The sequence below is a fragment of the Gastrolobium bilobum genome, unplaced genomic scaffold (genome assembly GCF_033153095.1).
Source record: "Gastrolobium bilobum isolate Gb01-03AN ecotype WA unplaced genomic scaffold, APGP_CSIRO_Gbil_v1 utg16668, whole genome shotgun sequence".
NCBI lineage: Eukaryota > Viridiplantae > Streptophyta > Magnoliopsida > Fabales > Fabaceae > Gastrolobium > Gastrolobium bilobum.
Window position 1 is genome coordinate 181,350 of NW_026898163.1, and position 20,119 is coordinate 201,468.

General features: G+C 34.4%; 1 protein-coding gene across 3 annotated transcripts; it reads right to left on the reverse strand.

Annotated features, from left to right (window-relative positions):
• Positions 1-5,092: 5,092 nt before the first annotated feature.
• Positions 5,093-15,946, reverse strand: LOC133313398 (MACPF domain-containing protein CAD1-like). Of its 3 annotated transcripts, XR_009751812.1 has the most exons (8): positions 15,182-15,946; positions 14,284-14,522; positions 14,008-14,203; positions 13,827-13,904; positions 12,032-12,215; positions 11,751-11,914; positions 5,470-6,349; positions 5,093-5,267 (listed from the first exon to the last, which is right to left on the reverse strand). XR_009751812.1 is itself a non-coding variant. In XM_061514761.1 (7 exons), exons 1-7 carry the CDS (start codon positions 15,437-15,439, stop codon positions 5,717-5,719), a joined length of 1,752 nt encoding a protein of 583 aa, XP_061370745.1. In that variant the 5' UTR covers positions 15,440-15,946; the 3' UTR covers positions 5,093-5,716. The 3 variants fall into 3 exon arrangements, 2 of the variants coding, with proteins under 2 accessions (XP_061370745.1, XP_061370746.1); XM_061514761.1 differs by having other exon boundaries at positions 5,093-6,349; XM_061514762.1 differs by lacking the exon at positions 13,827-13,904 and having other exon boundaries at positions 5,093-6,349.
• Between the last annotated feature and the right edge of the window lie 4,173 nt (positions 15,947-20,119).

Genomic DNA, 20,119 nt, shown 5'->3' on the forward strand with positions numbered 1-20,119 from the left:
TTATTTTACTTTTTATTGTTAGTATATCAAAGTGAATTGATAGAGGGATTCGTTTTTGAAAGAACGATTATTCATGATAGAGCTATTTATCATATACGAATTTATTTATTTTAATTTTTTTATAAATTTTAAAAAATTAATTATGAATATTTTCATGTATTTTGTAGTACTTATTATCTATTTGAAGTAAACAAACAAAAAGCACATAGCCAACAAATTTCATTAGACTCATGATACGTGTCACACAACGATATTATATATCATATTCTTATTTTTAAAAATGAGTTCTTCATTAACACGCGATTTATTTATAAAAATCACTGTTAAGAACACATGATTTATTAAATATGATCAAAAATTTGTTTTAATATGTTTTGTATTCAGATACTATTACAAATGTAATTTGTGAAATAGTGGTATTATTAATCCTAACAATCATTCGTTTGTTTGTAGACCCAAAAAATTAATTAATCCTAATAAACACAATAATAAATATTATTAATAGGCTTAACAATTTTTGATGTAGAAAGTAGTGGTATTATTAATAGGTTTAACAATTTTCGATGCAGAAAGTAGTGATATTATTAATAAGTTTAACAATTTTCGATGCAGAAAGTAGTAATATTATTAATAGGCTTAACAATTACCTATGCAGAAAGTAGTAGGACATTAATACAGTTGTTTGCCATCAAAGAATATCGAACTTTTCTTTCCCACCTATCAAGTTTAAATTTCGAATTTTAAAAGTTACTAAAAGAAGAAACATTTCAAAGTGGTTTCAAGTGTGAACAGAAAGTGGATATTGAAGGAGAGAGCGACACATCAACAAACTTTCCAAAGAATGGTTTAAGATTTTATATATAAATAAGATAAGATTTTTTAATACCAAACTGAGAAATGTTAAGGGGCAACTTGTGTATTCAACTAAAACAACTTGCCACGTTAAGCTGGAGCAAGACTGATTATATGAAGTGTAAGCAAGACTGCTCTAAAACTATCCTCGCGAGATGGGCCTCCTTTTGATGATCCAACCTTGTATCATTTTATAGTTGGTTCTCTCTAGTACCCCAAAGTAACTTGTCCTGATATAACCTTTTGTGTCAACAAGGTTTGTCAGTTCACACATTCTCCTTTGGACTCTCACTGGAAAGCTTTTGAACGCATTTTATGGTATCTCAACGACATAGTACACATAGTCTTGAGCATCTCTCCCTCATCTCAGTTTCATCTTACTACATTATACGATTCAGACTCGGGCTCTGACCTGGATAATAGGCGCTCCACATCTAGCTTTTGCGTCTTCCTTAGGGGGGAACCTTGTATCTTGGTCATCTAAGAAGCAACAAGTTGTAAGCCCCTCGAGCATAAAGGCTATCAGTGTTTAGCAGCTACAGTGGCAGAATGGATCAAGTCTCTATTAGTATGTAAGTGTCCTAGAGACAATATGTTTTATCAGATGAACACCTTGTACTATTTTGGTATGTTATGACCTATATATTTGAGCATACTTTATCTTTATCATATTTATGTCTCGCCTATATTTTATGGTTAATATGCTTTTATATATAAAGGCCCTAGGGAAGGAACATGTGTTCACTTGAGGATCTATGATGAGGATCATAATCATAAAGACTCGAGGACAGTACATGTCTATTGCCTAAAGCTTGTTCCTAGTCTTGCATCACCAAGAAATGGTATTGGTGATCTCAATAAGATTAGTACGACATCTACTTGTATGGAGATACAAGGTAGAGACCTCATGGAATGCAGGCATGGTGATGCCTTAGCTGATGTCATGGGTGGATCTGTTAGGGAACAAATGGCACTGAACTGAATTACTGAGAGACTCCACAAGGATTCATTGTAGAGAGTATCATTGGATTTGCAAATTCTCTCATCGTTTGGTAGTGCGGATCGTCCTCAACTTGAGGATGTCATCAAATACTATGTCCTAAGATTATATTTTGACTGTACTCTTGGGTATATCTTGAATACATGAGTATAGATAGATATGCCGATAGGACTCACAATCCCCTACAAGGGATTTTTCGTTCACAAGACCAGTAGAGCTTAGATAATTTTTAGTTGAATCGAGAATCTATGTATAATAAGAGATCATGAGAAGTCACGATCCATCTTAGAGTCAATAGAAGAAGATTCCTAGTTTTGTGAAAAGCTTCATTTTTATTTTTTTTTGTAATAAAAAGCTTCATTTAGTCAATGAAGAAAGATGATACTTTATTCTTGCTCTCGACTAAATGTGAATGACGATGTGAGGATGATGTCGGCACGGTATCCAAATAAGAAATGTAAATCACAGGATCAACTCAATTAGTTCTGGGATCGCAGAGCATTGCTAGTATTTTCCGTTAAAGGAGTTTAATTGGTCCAAGTTTATTTATGTCAGTGACTAATTGGGCATAATGGGACGCATTAAGGATATTCTTGATTGCTTATACTTAGCAAGTTTGGGCCAATAATTGTTATTGGGCTTTTTTTAACACTGTAGATGTAATTGGGTTGGAGTTTGATTCCAAGCCCAATAGTACCATGCACCTCATTTGGCTATTAGTGAGATATTGGTTTCTCCACTCATGGGTTCAAATGTGTCAGAAGACCCAATAGGGTCCTTGAGTCATGAGTCCTAGTAAGTCAAAGAGTTGACTTGGCCAAAATGAGTTTCGACACAATTTGAAATTTGAATTTTGAAATTTAAAATTTGAATTCAAATTAAAATTACGATCTAGGATAAAATTGAATTTGAATTTGATTTAAATTTAAGTTTGAAATTTAAATTCAAATTTTAAATTCAAGATGTTAGGTTTTTAAGGATAATTTTGAATTATCCAAATCTATATCTAATGAGATTGGATAGAGATTTTTTATTACTATTTTATTTGAATTATGAATTAAATATAATCGTATCTTGCAACAAGAGATTTCATGAAGATTCTAAGAGATTATAAATGGATCTGATCCATTGGGCTTCGATTTTGAATTCAAGTCTATTCTTAATTGGAAATCAAATCATGAGGTGTCTAACTTCATGATTAAATAATATCCTAAGAAGATACACCTAGGGGTGTTCATCAATCGATTCAAATCGTAGTGACCGAACCGAAAAATCGAAAACCGAATTAATCGAAAAATCGAAAACCGAAAAAAAAAACTAGTAGAATTTAATCAAATTGGATCATTTTTTGGATGGGTTAGTGAAAACCGATCCAATCTAAAACGATCCAGTGATTCTCCAATCTTACCATCTACATACTTGGGCCTTTCCCCAATCATAGCCCAAAAATCATATAGCAAAATTATAAATTCAAGACCATTAACCCATCATGTTGGAAAAAGTGGATTGTGCTTGATCTATGTTATACTTTTTTTTGGTAAGATACATAATATATTTTTATTACATGGGTTATTGTTGTAGAACAGCTTCTCTATAGGATGAAAATTTGAGTTACTTCGTATCTCATGCAATCATATTATAAACTTTTTGTTGGAAGTAAAAGATGATAAAATAACTTTTTGATGTACAATGCTCCTAGATTGCACAATAACCAGTATACAAACTTTACAAAGCCAATACATACAAAAGATATGTTATTTGCACAATAATCATCATACAAATCTTAAGCTTTTCAAAAAATCAAAAATCGATCCAATCCAAACCGAATAAAATTGGATTGGACTGGATCGGATCGGATTTGCAAAAAATCCAAATCGAACGGATGATTACGTTATTAAACCGAAGGGATTGAATCAAATGATTTTAATTTCCAAAATCGATCCAATCCAAACCTCGAACACCCCTAGATACACCATATCTTCATGGATATGAGCCTAAGTAATGTTATTGAATTATGATTGTAATAAACCCTAATTACATAACATTAAATTAGCGCCCTTCTCATTCTAAGAAAGAAAAGTAGTGCCTCTTTTGACTAAGAACTCTAGTCTTGGCCACCCCTCTCTCTTCATCTCTTCCTCCATTGTTGCTCCTCTCACCTAACCTCAAGACAACATTACAGTCTTGAGAAAAATAACCTAATCGCTTGAAAACCTCCACCTTGCCTTGCCTAGCAAGCTTCCAAGGAAAGGAGGACTCGAGAGAAAGTGTTTCTCACAAGCAACCAAGAGGGAGCTGTGTGGATTACTGTTAAAGGGAGTCGTCTTCGTTAACGCCTTTAAGTAAAAAAGGTACGAGCTTTAAACCCTACGTGTTTTAATGGGTAAATCATGGGCATGAACACATGAGGAACATAAATTGTTTATGTTTTTCCGCATCAAAAATTTTTGTTTTCACCCTCATGTGAGCACACCAAGGTGTTGCCTTTTTCATCTTTCAGTGTCTGTGTTGACAGAGATACGAGTAATCTTCAGAGTGTTCCCAAGATCTATTGTAAGAATTTAAGTGCACCAAGCATTTTGAACTTGACCTTTACTTTGTGCGTGAAAAAGTCCTTAACAAGTCAATAACAGTTCAGCATGTTCCTTCTGTTGATAAAGTAGCAGATGATCTCACTAAAGCTGTGTCAAAGCCGAAGTTTATGAATTTTAGGACTAAGCACAAAATTTCCAATTCCAAGCTTATGGGGGTGTTGGGGTGCCACGGGGAGGGGGGTTATAAAATAACAAACTCAATCATTTCTGTTGTAACTGCATACGTGTATCAAATATTTAGTTAGTTATTCTATGAGAAATATTACTCTCATGTTAGGGGGGTTATAAAATAACAAACTCACTCATTTATGTTGTAACTGGATACATGTATCAAATATTTAGTTAGTTATTCTTTGAGAAATATTACTCTCATGTTAGGGGGGTTATAAAATAACAAACTCACTCACTTCTGTTGTAACTGCATACGTGTATCAAATATTTAGTTAGTTATTCTTTGAGAAATATTACTTTCATGTTACATGAGAGAATTTTTCTCTTTTACACTTACAAATTAAAAGTGAAACTCACTCTATATTTTTTTTCTCTTATCTATTCTATCTCCTCTCTCCTGTGAGTACATTAAAAAAAAAAAAAAAAAAAATCTCTCATATAACATAACATGAGAATACCTTATTCTTTAGTCACAGCCTATATATTGTACAACTGTATAGTGAATTATTCATTGAATGTATTTACTCGTATTAGCTACTTTCAACTACTGCAGAATTCTCTTTTCTCTCTCCTTTCGTTCTTAGACCTGTCTCAACTGAACTCTGATTGCTTTACAGGCTATATTAGACAGCCTATGCATAAACCGTGACCTAGTACGGGTCATGACACGTGAAATGCACAAGCATATGCAAATAGAAGAAGAACTGGTTAGGGAATGTATCCCACAAAAGAGAACAATAGAAGATAAGGATATTCAAGACTTCTGTTAGAGAACGAGAGAGAGAGAGAGAGAGGAAATCAAGGATGTTTTGTCATGTTGTATTCTCAATGCTGTAAAGATATGAACATTACCTTAAATGTGCATGATGGAAAACAGGTTCTAACTCCTATGAGATGTGGTCATCACATCATCATTAGCAATGGAAAAAGAAACAGCACTTGCCACCACAATATGGATCCAGTAAGCAAAATAGCATTATAAGCTTCCTATTCAACTCAGGTCATCAAACCGCAAAAAGATTTTACATGGACCACAAGGGAAAATCATATGCTCCTCAAACACTGCTTCCTCTTAACACAAGCAACTTGGACAGTAAAATCAGTAATTAAGCAACGAATATTTCAATCTCAAAACAATTTTCCCTTTTTCAACACCAAGCTTTCCACCAGTTACTAACCAATGTCCAGGAGGATCTTGGGGTCCTTTGTTCATTTCAGACAAGTCAACATACTTCACCAACTTGTTCCCTGTGATGTTTTCTCTAGAACCAAAGCTTGAGCCATCTGGGTTGGAAGTGTTCCCAGCATTCACAATTTTCGGTGACTTATCCGGGACGTGATCCCACAGTGATCTTCGGATTGTGCAGCCAGGCAACCTTGAATATAAAAGTTTCATGTACAACACATTCCTTGATCCAAAATCCCACACCCCAAGCTGTGCTCCAGTAACTATGTAGACACCAGAGAAGTCTCCTATAAAGCCTTCAGGGTTCTCAATTGGTGCAGTGCTCACATGAGAAAAATTCTTCCACTTAACCGGCTCAAACCACCTGCTATCTTGTTCCTCAGGTCCCTGCCACTTGGGCGCACCGATAGCTACATGGCTGTCCCAATATGGCTGAAGGATCTTCGGAAGGGATACCAAGTGTTGAAGATGAACACTCAGCCTATTTTGCTTGCTTCCTTCTAGACAAAGACGTAAGCCAGTTACTGGCCTACGTCCAACTGTAATCTGCATTTGAAGAGAACCATCATGTTTAGAGTAAAATTGATTAGATATGCTCCACATTTCATTTACACTTTGATGGCTTCTCACTAACCCAAGTAGCCAATAATTATATAAATTTAGTCCCCAAATATCAATATGACAAAAATCTGCTTAAATCCGTATGTAAGTTAGCAAAAATGTAACGGGAAATAGGTTAGCATACTCAGATACTATTTCATGAATAATACATTTGGTGAGAAGAATTATAACATTATGCCGAGGACAGTGGGAAATCATGTTTTAAGGCAAACATTCCCATTATGTAATGTTTCACAAAAGGAAATTAAACAAAGAAGAAATAATGAACGGTAACGTGACAACATCAAATGTTAGTTTCTTCATTATGTCTTTAAAGCCGATCTTCTCTCTTGAAGATACACATTCCCCATCGACCAACCCCTATTTCCAAATTATACCATGAGACATTTTGATGAACTTCATATCAGCGAAGAGAAAGGATTATATTATTTCCAACCTACTATAATAGAAAAATAAAGTTTTAGACTGTAAGTTCTTCTCTTTAAACGCTTCACAGCAAAGATGCAGCACCAATTTCAATAATTAAAGGCACCATATTGAAAAAAGATGACAAAATCAAGTATAAGCTGCCTTAGAATAATGCACACAGGAAATAATGAAAAGAGTACATTAATGTAAGTTATAATTTATTAAAGAAAAATATAAACCATTAAAAAAGCCCTCACCCAACAGCTTAAGTTTTTGGGTTGAATTGATTCTTTACATAATTAAATGAGTTTCAGTGGTTAAAAAAACACAAAAAAAAAAAAAGACTGACCTAACATAATCCAGAGAATGACTTTCCCCTTAAATCCAAAAGAATACATTAGAATTTAGAAATAGAAATCATTTCATTCAGGTGTATAAATATTGGGGTTATAACTTCTATTGTGACCACAGAAATATAACCTTGCAACAGACACAGATTTTCGATGAGGCCCATGATTGTTAACTAAATAAAAAAAAACAAAATGCTCTACACACACTTCCATATCTCTGCGGGAATCAATTTGTCTTCTCCTGTGAAAGGAGAGACATATTACCCAAAAATATTATAGATAAAGGTTCAATTTACTAGATTCACTAGACTTGAAGACAGTTTCCTATAGGCGCTAGATGATTAGGTCATAGAATTATATCTTGCCAAGCAAGTAACAAACCAAATGTCCCCTCCCCGAAGCAAGAAAAATTGGAAAACAAAAAAGGGTACGCCCTATCTACCCACAAACTCTGAATATACTACATCTCTTTTGTAAAGAACCAATTTAAACCAAAAGCTTAAACTACTAAGTGAAGGCCCCACCAATGGTTTTATATTATATTTCTTTAACACGCCTCCTCATACAAGAGCCCCTTCGGCTTGAAGGGTGGACAATGCACAGGCCTTTCCTATCTATGCTAAGAAACTCCACAATATTTAATTATTTATTAATAGAACGAGGGTGAGGATCGAACTCGTGACCATTTGATCAAATAGGCTCTGATATCATGTAAAACAACAATTTCAACCTGATGGACCTGAAAGTAAGGGAGTTAGTTAGAGAATTGTTCTAGAATATTCTTAAAGAATAGGATAAAAAGAAGGGGAGTGTGGAGTGAGGTAGGCATGAATTAAGTAAATATTGGGAGGAATTGGGGATTTCTTGGAACCTAGGTGAGTTGGTTCTAAGGGTGAGCTAGGGTTTTTTGGTGTATTTCTCTGCAATTAGTATTTGTAAGGAGCTTGTCTCCATTTTTGTTTTCACCAATTTCAGATTAATAATATTGGGTTTCATCAATTTGGTATCAAAGCACTTCCAATCCTAGGAGTGCTTTCTGGTCCAGATTTGTGAAGACACGACAACCATGAGAGGGAATCTAGCTTGGAAGAAGGTCAACACACCAGAGGTCAAGGAGTTGATGCAGAAAATGATAAAAATCATAGATGCATGGGAAGAGAAGCAAAAGGCTCTACCTATGGACGACAAGAAACAACATGACAGTGATAGCAATTGTCAGTCAAAGAAGGATCGAGAGGCAAAAATTGAAACAGATAAAGGAAACAAAGAAGAAAAAGAAAAAGAAAAAGAAGCACGATCTGAAGAAGGAAACGAAGAAGAAGAATATGCAGCAGTTGCAAAAAAGGAAGAGAAAACAAAGGTTGAAGATGAAGAAGAACAACAAATAGAAGGAGGAGGACTAGAAGAAATAGAAGAAGAAGAATAAACAGATCAGCAGCGTGAAAAGGGCATGAAGAAGGAGGTTCTGATCACAGAAGACGGGGTGAGGCACGCTTCACAAGATCCGCAAGCATCTCCACCACCACTATAGTCGTCGATAGCAAGCCCATATACGACGGACAACAGTTTGACTCTTGTGAAGTTGCAGCAGAAGTGGCCGTTGTATCATAGAAGGATTGCACGACACCACCCATCGTACGAGAATTGAGTGGGTTGAAGGAGATGTAAAGGGAAGAAGGACAAAATTGGAATTATGCCAAATGGGTTTAAATTTTAATCTTACGGGACAAGCCCAAAATAAAGGGTGGCTGGAAGGAAATAAAATGGGCTTTACCCAACCCATAAATACAAAGATTATAGTGGTTGAATCTATCAAATGGGTGCTAAAAATAATATTAGGCCAAGGTAAAGGTCAGCTGCAAGAACCCAAATCAAAAGAACAATGTGTGTGGAAACTCCTTCCACGACTCAACCATGTTGACATTAATGAAGCTGAAATTAGCCTCAGTTTTGCGGGCAAAAATGCCACAAAAAACAGATCACCAAGGGACAACGCAGGAACAACAATTTTCAATGGTGCAGTGGGCTTCAATGGCAATATTTCATTTCTGTAAAGAACCAATTCAACCCAAAAGCTTAAACTATTAAGTGAGGGTCTCTTTAATGATTTATATTATACTTTAACACGCCCCCTCACAAGAGAGCCCATTGGGCTTAAAAGGTGAATGATGCATCAGACTCAGCCTACCGATGCTAAGAAATTCCACAAAGAAAATGGGGGGCGGCGAAGATCGAACTCGTAACACCGAAGCTCTGATACCATGTAAAGAACCAATTTAACACAAAAGCTTAAGCTATTAGGTGAGGGCCTCTTTAATGATTTATATCACACTCTAACAATTTTCAAGCATAATAAGGTGGAACGTCTCTCACATTACATGTCCTCTTTCTTCACCTTAGGGACAGGGTGAGTTTTGAAGGGGGAGTATTGATAGGCCTGCAAGTAAGAGAGTTAGTTAGAGAATTGTTCTAGAATATTCTTAGAGAATAGGATAAAAGGAGGGGGAGTATGGAGTGAGGTAGGCATGAATTAGTGAATATTGGGAGGAATTGAGGATCTCTTGGAACCTAGGTGTGTTGGTTCTACTAGGGTTTTTTTGGTGTATTTTTCTGCAATTAGTATTTGTAAGGAGCTTGTCTCCATTTTTGTTTTCATCAATTTCAAATCAATAAAATTGATAACAAGACACAAAGGCCCATCAATACACCCCCCTCCAAAATTCACCTTGTCCCCAAGGTGAAGAGAGAGGATAGGTAACATGAGAGAAACTTCCACCCGGATCCTATTGTTTGAAGCATATTATGCTTGAAGTTAAAGAACTGTCGTTGGGTCCTACTACAACCTTATCAATTGTTATGCACTTGTTGCCCTCTAGTGCTCTGTTTTTTGTATTTTTTGTCACCAAACAGAGTATAACTCCACTGTCCCCGTGCTTTGTTTTTTGTGGCGTTTCTAGCCAAAAAACAGAGTGCATTGGTATGAAATTCCAGCCATGTAGCCTCTTGCGCCATTATTTCTAGCCCTTGTAAGTTGCCTTTCTCTTGTTGCACCATTCTGTTTTCATCGTGAAATTTCGCATTCTCCACCATTATTGCTTCACGTGCTCCCAAAATCATACTTAGTGTCAAAAATACAAGATTTGGTGAGAAGGGGTTGTCGCACCTAAAACCCAGATTTCGCCATTGTTTGTCGTTGAGCACCTCCGGTGAGAGTTACCTGAATCTTGCCCCACTACCCTATTGTTCGAGCTAGGGTCATACGATGTGCTGGCTTCTAAACAAACCTCCTCAAAACTTGGGTTGCTAATGTTATGTGTTTGCCCTTCGTTTTGAGTTGTGACTGGCAAGGCTGTTCCACTTGGCCCAATATGTCCCTGACTAGCATTTGCATTGGGCCTTTCTGTGTAAGTTCTAGCCCGATTATGTAAAGTTGGGCCCTTGTACAACCCACTTCCATTTCCCACACAACTCATCAGCTTCCCCCCTCCTGTCTCGTCATTTTCTTCATCTTCTTTTGCCTCTGGTGCCTCTTCATCTTCTTTTGCCTCTGGTGCCTCTTCTTCTTCTGCATCTACTTCTTCTTCTTTAACCTCTGTTCCTTCTTCTTCGTGCACTTCTTCATTTTTTGCGTGTCTTTCTTTCTCTTGTTTTTTTTTTCTTCGATTCTCGATGCAGCGAACATGTGAAGACAGATTTGTGCCTTGATTTTCTCTCTCAAAGCCTTGAGCTCTACTCTCTTCTTTTTCTCCTCTTCTTGAGGGTGAGATCCATTTCTGTCTACACGGTTTAGGAACTCCAAAATGATTTCTCATAGCTGATGAAATGCGTCCTCAACTCCATTCATCCTCTCTTCCAATAGCTCAGTGCGCCTCTCCACTTTCTTCACTCTGTTTTCCATATTTTTTATATTTTTTTATAAGGACCAGAAGCACCTCCGGGATCGGAGATGCTCTGATACCAAATTGATGGACCAGAAAATTATATTAAAGTAAAATATGAAGATAAGCTCATTCAACAACAATACAAAAACATATAAATGGTAATCCTAATGCAGAAACAACTAATACATGATACTGAGAAAATTCTGCAGAAAAGAAACAAGGAAAAACACTCCCAGCTCCCTCCAAGATCAACAATCCCAGACCTTAGAGTTCCCCAAATCCTACTCCAAGTTAGCTCAATTCATGCGTGCCTTCCCCCTTTCCATTTCTTGCTATATAACCACCTTCTATCATCACAACCTTCTTGAATCTTCTTTCCACGTTCTCCCCACTATTCCCTCACCATTCATAGCTTGCCACGTGGCTTCCCCAATATCTAATTTTCCTCCTTCATTCTCTTTCACCATCAGCTTATTATTTTCAACTTCCTCTTGGGCTCTCTTCTTTGGCCCCCAACATAACGTTGATAACAAGACACAAAGGCCCATTACAACCCAACAGCTAAAGCTATTAAGTGAAGGCCCCATCAATGATTTTATACTATATCTCTCTAACATCTTTAAAGGAATCATTGATGCCGGATAAGAAGTTTCAAAGGATAGGAAAATGCCACAAATGATTCTTTACCTGTTCTTGACTGACATAAAGTTTCTGGCCCATTATGCTGAATTGCAACGATGGGCACACAGGTTCCTTCCTTTGTTGACCAGGAATCCTGTCCTGTAAAGGAGCCCAAACACGAGGAATCTGAAACTCTAGGAAATATCTAAGTTCTTCAATTGGAGGTTTATCTGAGTACAAAATTTAAGAAAAGGAAAAAGAAATGTGCAATTGATATTAGATTATGCTCCCAGAAGCCAATAAGAAAAAAAACTAAATCATCTAAAATAGAGGATAAGTTGACTTACATTCAAGATAAAGACCGATTGCACGAGTCAAATGCTCCTTGGCAGGTATTTCATCAAGGAGATCTGTTATAGGACAGAAAGTCATCTGAATGATATCTGGGGAGGATTTGACAGTTCTTACCCATTTACTGTGGTTTTGTTCCAAATCATCTCCTCCTCTTCTTCTAAAAATGACTGTGACATCCTGACCAATAAGTATTCGAGAAAGTTAAGAGAAAGATAATACTTGATGAAGCTTTTTTTTTTTTAAAGATAGAATTGATGGAGATATTCAACAGACCAGCAAGCTACTAACAATCAAAAACCATAAAACCCACGAGTATTGTTCTTAACAATAAGTATGGATTCTTCCCAGTATTGCACCATGCTGATGCACAGCTCCCCATCCAAAATTTAGTCATGCTCGTCATATTCCAAAATGTCAAGGAAAGGGGAAGAAGAAACAAGTAACAGACTTATATAGGACCAAATTCCAAGAAATTACACACACAAAAAGCTGCACAAAAACAGTAACAGATTTGGTATTCATGGCTGTAAAATAATAGGCATTAATGGAGAAAGAGTCTTGCCATATTGCCTATGCCTTGGTTCTATAATAGTGACAATTTATCACCATTCACCAATGTATTAATTTTGGCATTTGTGTGCAACATAACAAACAAGGATTATTCAAGTTACAAAACCATCAAATGAAATGAAATGAAATGAAATGAAGGAAGCTATTCCGATGGGATATGTGGTTGAGTTGAGAGAGTCCCCAAGGATCCTGCAGAGAACAGGCCAGCAGGCCAATAAGAAGGGTCTTAAAGCCTAGAGAGAGAAAGCCTCATAACTACTCACAATCGCAACTTAAGAACCAACTACTCCCAACCACAACTTAAGAAAACCATTCCTCCCGGTTACCCTTTTGGTGCCTATACATATTAAACCTCTTGTAAAGAATCATTTCAACCCAAAAGTTTGGGCTATTAGGTGAGACTACATTAATGGTTTTATTTCTCTAATATCCCCCTCACACGAGAGCCTATTGGCTTGAAGGGTGGATGATGCATCAGGCCCAGTCTACCTGTGTTAAGAAACTCCACAATATTTAATTATTTTTATTAATAGAATGGAGGCGGAGAGGACTGAACTCATGACCATTTAGTCATGTCAGCTCTGATATCATGTAAAGAACCATTTCAACCCAAAAGCTTAAGCTGTTAAGTAAGACTATATTAATGATTTTATATTTCTCTAAAACCTATTATTACAAAGGTATGCTCATTCCCCTTCTTTCTCCTCTACCAAGCATTCCTCCATATGCTCAGTAGGACAACTAATTGACAAAAGTCTTCTCCAATAAACAAAGTCTATCATTACTTAGGCATTGGAGTGAGACCATGGAGCTTCCCGCCTATCTCTTCCTTGCAGATAACCAAGCATTCCTAGAATTGACACTTTGGAGAGAAGAGACCATGACCAATGGACCTGAGCCCAATCTATCTCGGATACAACAAATTCTAATAAATTTGCTTATACAATTTCAGATCTTAATGAAGTCAAATAACATAAAAGGGAAACAGATCACAAGAAAAACGCAGGAAGGAAATGCACAAGATAACTATTTACCTAGGAAGCACTTATAATTTAAAATGTGTTTTGTACTGGTATTGATATGTACCCGTACCAGATACTTTACTCATGGATATGTATCCATACCAGATATTTTACTCAAACAACATCAAATACTGTTAGCCTGGATCCTACATATGTATAAGAAATGTCATAGAAGTATGAAACATATATTACATACTTCCTTCCCAGTAGAATATGTTGCAGTTGTCGGTTGAGGGTAAATCCCTTGATTATTGAATGAAAATGGATCAACACCCTGCAAAATATATAATTAAAATAATCAAGCATTACATTTCTTGCCATCATGGACCTGGATCATATCAATTTATGCAAGAAAAGTGGAATAGAAGTGAACTAGCCTTATCCTTGGATTTTATTTGACCTGAGCTTGTATGGCTATTGATGTCAGAGAACCTTTGATTTCCAATATCCTGAATATAGTTTTTTATCTCCAACTTTGACAAAGGTGAAGTATGGTGTTGTTTAACATAAATAACATCTTTACCACCAATAGTTATTGATGTAATGACATGCGTCCCAAAATTTTCAATAAAGCTGTCAGAATATAATTAAAAGTCAGGGAAATCTGAAGATATCTTTGTTACAGAAGTATGTAAATAACTTGATATACGTACCTTGCCAAGGATGGTGGATCCCAATTGACTGGGACAGCCCTTTTGACATTTTCTTGCAACATTAAGTGGGTCTTTTTAAGCTGAACCTTTGCAAGGGGAATGTAAAACCCATCTGAAGACAAGGTTTTTGTGGCTGCAGCATCAACATGTTTAGAACCAGTGAAGCTAAATGCGGAATTAAAGCTCCCAAGGGGAAAGCTGCCTGATATATTTGCCTTATGATTGAAATATTCCACCATCTGCAGTCAAGTGACAAAAGAAGAACTATCATAAATTTGAGGAAGCATTTGGGGGGGTGGGGGGGACAGTTACAATATCTGACTTTTACTATTATTTTAACAACAAGTAGCTTTGGCCTTTAGTTTTAAATTATTTCCTTCATTTAAAGCTACAATTTAGAACAGCCAAATATGACTCATGTTCTTTAGTACAATGCAATCTGAAATTGCTATCGTTTGTTTGCCTCAAAAACTTAATGCACACAAAATATCAAGGAATCAACCACTGTACTTTGAAAGCAATTTACAAAGACTATAGATATAAATGTCAGTAATAGATATAATTTGAAAATTTCTGGTAAACAAGAAAATTATCTAATGCTAAGGCTTGCACTGGCTATCGAGTCATCATCAAGAAGATCACTTTGGGGGTTCCTATAGATCCATTGCTAGAAGCCATTCCATACCACAATTTCATTACACCAGGACCATCTCTTGCCCACAAACATGAATGACAACTCAAAAACAATGTCAAATTTACCAAGTAATTAAATATAACTGAAAAATTAACATGCTGAATTACATTTAGGAAATTATTTTCACCGAGTTAACACACAACATTTTCACAAAACAAGAAAAAAGGATTGTAAACAGGGAAAATTTCCAATCGTCAACTTTACCTCTTGGAAACTGCAGACCCCAGAACTCTGACGCCCTACGGACTCCTGAGAGTTTCTAATGTCCCTGGAAACATTGGGAACAACCACATCATCGTACAACCAAAGTTCCCTCGGGTGTTCCTCATCAATCTCAACTACCCTAGACCCTGAAACTCCTTTACAATAAAGCAACCTCGTATCAAAGTTCACATCAAAGCCCCTCCCTAATGCTTGCAAAGCGTTAGTAGCAGTGTGCAAGGCTGCTACATGCTCCCCCATAGCTCATCAAAATTCGTTGTCTCACCTCAAAGGACTCTCCTTATATGCAATCAGAGGGAAACCCAATTCTGAATGGAACTTGAAGTTGAATTATCTCAGCAATCGAAGGGAATTAGAATGACCCACGTGAACAAATTACACAGAACCCAGAGAAAAGAAAAGAATTTTAACTTTAGAGCTATGTGGGTATGTGACTCATTGAATGAACATGAACAAACCCATCTTAAACCAGTTGACCCAGTAAAAATCAAGCTATGTAAGGACAACCCATGTTGGTGTTGGTGTGCCTCAACAATCTGAAGCTGGAATGGATCTCAGAGCGATGAAGATTATTATCCAAAATCTTGTATGGTTTTTGGCCTTGAGTGCTAGCTCCTTCTGGTGCCTGTCAGTGTTTCTCTCTCTCTCTCTCTCTCTAAACAGTTTCTCTCTGTAAAACAAAAACCTCTCTCTCTCTCTCTCTCTCTACATTGACATTATCGTACAGTGTAGCTTTCTAGTTTCTACCTTAGGAGACTCAGCGTATATGCGCATTAATGAATTGTCTGTTTTGTTTGTCCAAAGAGACATTGACTTCAGTTTCAGTCTTATGTATTTACCCTTCATCGAAACGTTTGCGTGTTCTTTTGCCTAACATCTTGACCGTCCATCATGATCCAAACATTTGCGTCCAAGTACGGTCAGGGTCTTATTTTAAGATTCCTATTTTTATTTTTTTATTTTTTTTCAATTTTTAGAATAATTAATTTTGTCAATGGAATTCATTCTTTTCGAAGCATACTTGATTTTAATGTACTTAATTCGAGTGCGGTAAAATATTACGTTCATGATTATATCAAATGATGTAATAATATTTTACTTTTATATTCAAGATGAATGAATATAATTAGGTTTTATAGATTAATCTTTTCAACCGATAACGACTAAAGTACATTGCTTATAAAGTTTAAGTTTAATTCCAGGTATTAGTTTATTTTTGTCAATAACCAATATAAACGTACCACTCAAAAGGCCAAGCGAGGAGAATATGAAAGTTTCATGGTCTTCCAAGTTTCTAATTTTTGTCACATATATTAAATTTACAATTTTTATCAATTGAACTAAATATTGAATAATTTTCATTAATTAAAGTTTATCTCTTTATATATTTATATATATATATATATGATGATAAGGTAGGTGGACCAAATTTCATGAGATTGTTTCATCTTAATCAGTATTTCATGTTTGAATTCTAAATATGTAACTGTGTTAAAAAATTTAGTAGGAAGATTTTTATTGTCCTTATGATTTTGCTCAGTGGGCCAAATTAATTACATAATCGCTCAATTGATGGAAATTTTTTTAAAAAAAAATGGAGAGAAAGGAATATGAAGGATGGTAATTTTATTTTTATAAAATAAGTGAATAACCTGTGTTATGCATGTTCGAACTTAGAAATTTTAAATATTTAATTTGATATTACATCCCAATTTAACTATTTTTATTTTTTTTTTGATAAATTTTGATTGAGATGAAACTAATGGTTTGTACTTTTCTGAGTTTTCGCATAAATTTCATGCTTGAAGATTAATGTATGTAGAACCTCCCACACTTGTCCAAGAAAGCAAACAAATTAAAATGGAGTTCAGAAGGGGACGAAGCAGAAAGTGACAAAAACCTCAATTGCAAATTTGCAATAACAGTTGAAAACAAATCCAAGGCATTTCTTTGCCCAATTTTACTGATATATCTGCACAACATTATTCCTGTAAATGTGTGAGAAGTTATGTACAAGTATCAGAATTCTTATGGCAAAAAAATTAAAATATTATTATTTTAATAAATAATTACGAATAGGTTGCAGTTTGAATATTATTTTTGAATTTATTACGGTCATTTACGTCTAAATTAGGCGTGACTATTCACGCCCAAGTTAGGCGTGACTCCCAAGGCATTCACGCCTAAATTAGGCGTGACTTGTCTTATGTTGACACGTGGCACAAAAAATTAATAGTTTAACCGTAAAACTTTATAAGGTCATAACTTTTGACTCAGGTATCCAAATGAGGTAATTCTTTTTTTTGATTCCACATAACTTTTCGAGATCTACGCAATGACATCTCATTTGATATATTTTATCTCTCACAAACACAATTCAAATTTACAACAATGATACTATAAAGATGGCACCAAAGTGGATTAACTCATCTATAAATAAGATGGCACCAAATTTTCTATTAAATACAAAACGCAATCAGTTCCTATTAAATACAAAACGCAATCAACTCCTATAACATTAAATTCAAAATTCAAATAACCACCAGCAATTTATTTGAATTGGCGACAATCTGTAACCAACTCATAAAATTATAACGCAATCAGCTACTATTAAATACAAAACACAATCAACTCCTATTAAATACAAAATGCAATCAACTTGTTGGAGGTTATTTGAATTTTGAATTTAATGTTATAGTACCATTATTGGGCTTGAATGAGTGCAATATATTCGTAATTAGGTTCAAAACGGCAACTTATTCATTTTTCTTATTAATAATAATTTTTTAAATTTTTTTTGGTAATACACTATATAATACAATTATTGCAAATTTGAATTATGTTTGTGAGAGATAAAATATATCAAATGAGATGTCATTGCGTAGATCTTGAAAAGTTATGTGAAATCAAAAAAAGAATTACTTCGTTCGGATACCCGAGTCAAAAGTTATGACTTTCCAAAGTTTTATGGTTTGTAAGTTGACTTTTTTGCCACGTGTCAACACCAGATGATTCACGCCTAAATTAGGCGTGAATGCCTTGGGAGTCACGCCTAATTTAGACGTGAATGAGTGCAATAGATCCGTACATAGTTTCGAAATAACTATGTATTCGTAATTATTTATTAAAATAGTAATATTTTAATTTTTTTTCCCCGAATTCTTATAGTATATTCAAGATAGCGTTCATTCCATCTTAACTTTTTCTTTTATAAAAAGGTATTATTTTTTGTAAAAATAATTATATAATTTTCTGTAACAAAACTGATTATCTCCTTAAAAATTCTGGATTAATGAGATTATAGATAGTAAAAAAAATATTTGATACACATAGATAGTAAAAAATTACTAGTAAATAATTATACCCTTTTCTGTAGTGATCAAAATTAAATCAATCGGCGAATGAAACAAATGGCCCTTATTGAAATAAATTCAACCTTTTAAACAACTTTTTTTAATACAATTCAGACCAAAATAATTGTGTATCGAGTTTAATTACATCTGTCTTAAAACTTTGCTTAAATAAACACACCCAACACTTTACATTTGCCATACATTAGATCAAAACTTTGTTTAAAACATACAGATTGAAGCGGCAGGGATGCATCATGAATTTATACGAGTTATATTAAATAACCTTGTTTTTAAAGTTTATATTTAAAGGTATATTTACCATTGGTTTAATAAATTTACTAGTAGATTTATCTTTAAATTATTTAATAGATTAAAGTTTTTTTTTTTTTTTGGAAAACCAGGGATACTAAAAAACAACACAAAGCTATTGGATTGCTGTGAGCTTTGTGTTGTTTTTTAGTTTCCTTTGTTTTCCAAAAAAAAAAAAAAAAACTTTAATCTATTAAATAATTTAAAGATAAATCTATTTCATTACTTTACAAATCAACTTAATTTTTTCCATTATTAACATGGATTGGATTGATTTACGTTGTATTGAAATAAACGAAAACCTTTTTTTGAAAACATTTTTTTTGCAATACAATACAATATTGCAAAAAAAACACAAATTTAAATACACAAATTTGATAAGATGATTAACTACGAATTGATATATAAGTTGATTCGAGCTTAAATTCACTCAGTTTTCATTACTTTAGAATAAATTAGAGAAAGTTGATTGAAATAAAAAGACACCTTACTTTTTTACAAAAATAAAAATAAAAGTTAGTTAATATGCAATAAAGACAACGTGATACCAAAGTAATACTCAAGCAATATGCAAGAATATAACAATAAATACATATTATGATAAATTATTCATTGTAATAATGTGTTTATTATGGCCGATTTATCATTTAGTTCTTATTAAAAAAAAATTAATTTTATCCATATGTGCTCTTCTCAAATTATGGGGTGTTTTGATTTTTTTGTTCTTAAAACTATTTTGTAGAATAATTATAGAAATAGTTATTTTCTATGTTTTTTTATTTTGAAAGTTAAAAACTAAAACAGAAAACAAAAACAACTCAGACATGTTCTCTAAATTTGATTCTAAAAACAAAAAAACAGTTAAAGTTTTTAAAACTTTTTTTACAAAACAGGCCTTACCAAACGAGTTTTTTTGTTTTTTTTTCTAAAAACTAAACAATTGTTTTTGAAAATAGTATTCAAACAGAGCCTATATATCAATAGGCTCTTATTTGACCAAAATTTGATTAAATCTTATTTCTTAGTAAATCATTTTTGCGAATAAATGATACTCAAATAACTGCCACACAAACTTTGATCAAACAATGATAAGTTAAATATAATTTAAAAAATAAACAAATTGGTATGTAATTTAAGAAATTTTATTAAAACAAAGGCAAATTGACCAATGAGCCCATAATTCTTCATGACAGTCATGTTCGTAGCTCTTTATATTAGATTATTGAATCTCATGGCGAATAATGTATTTCGAATGGGA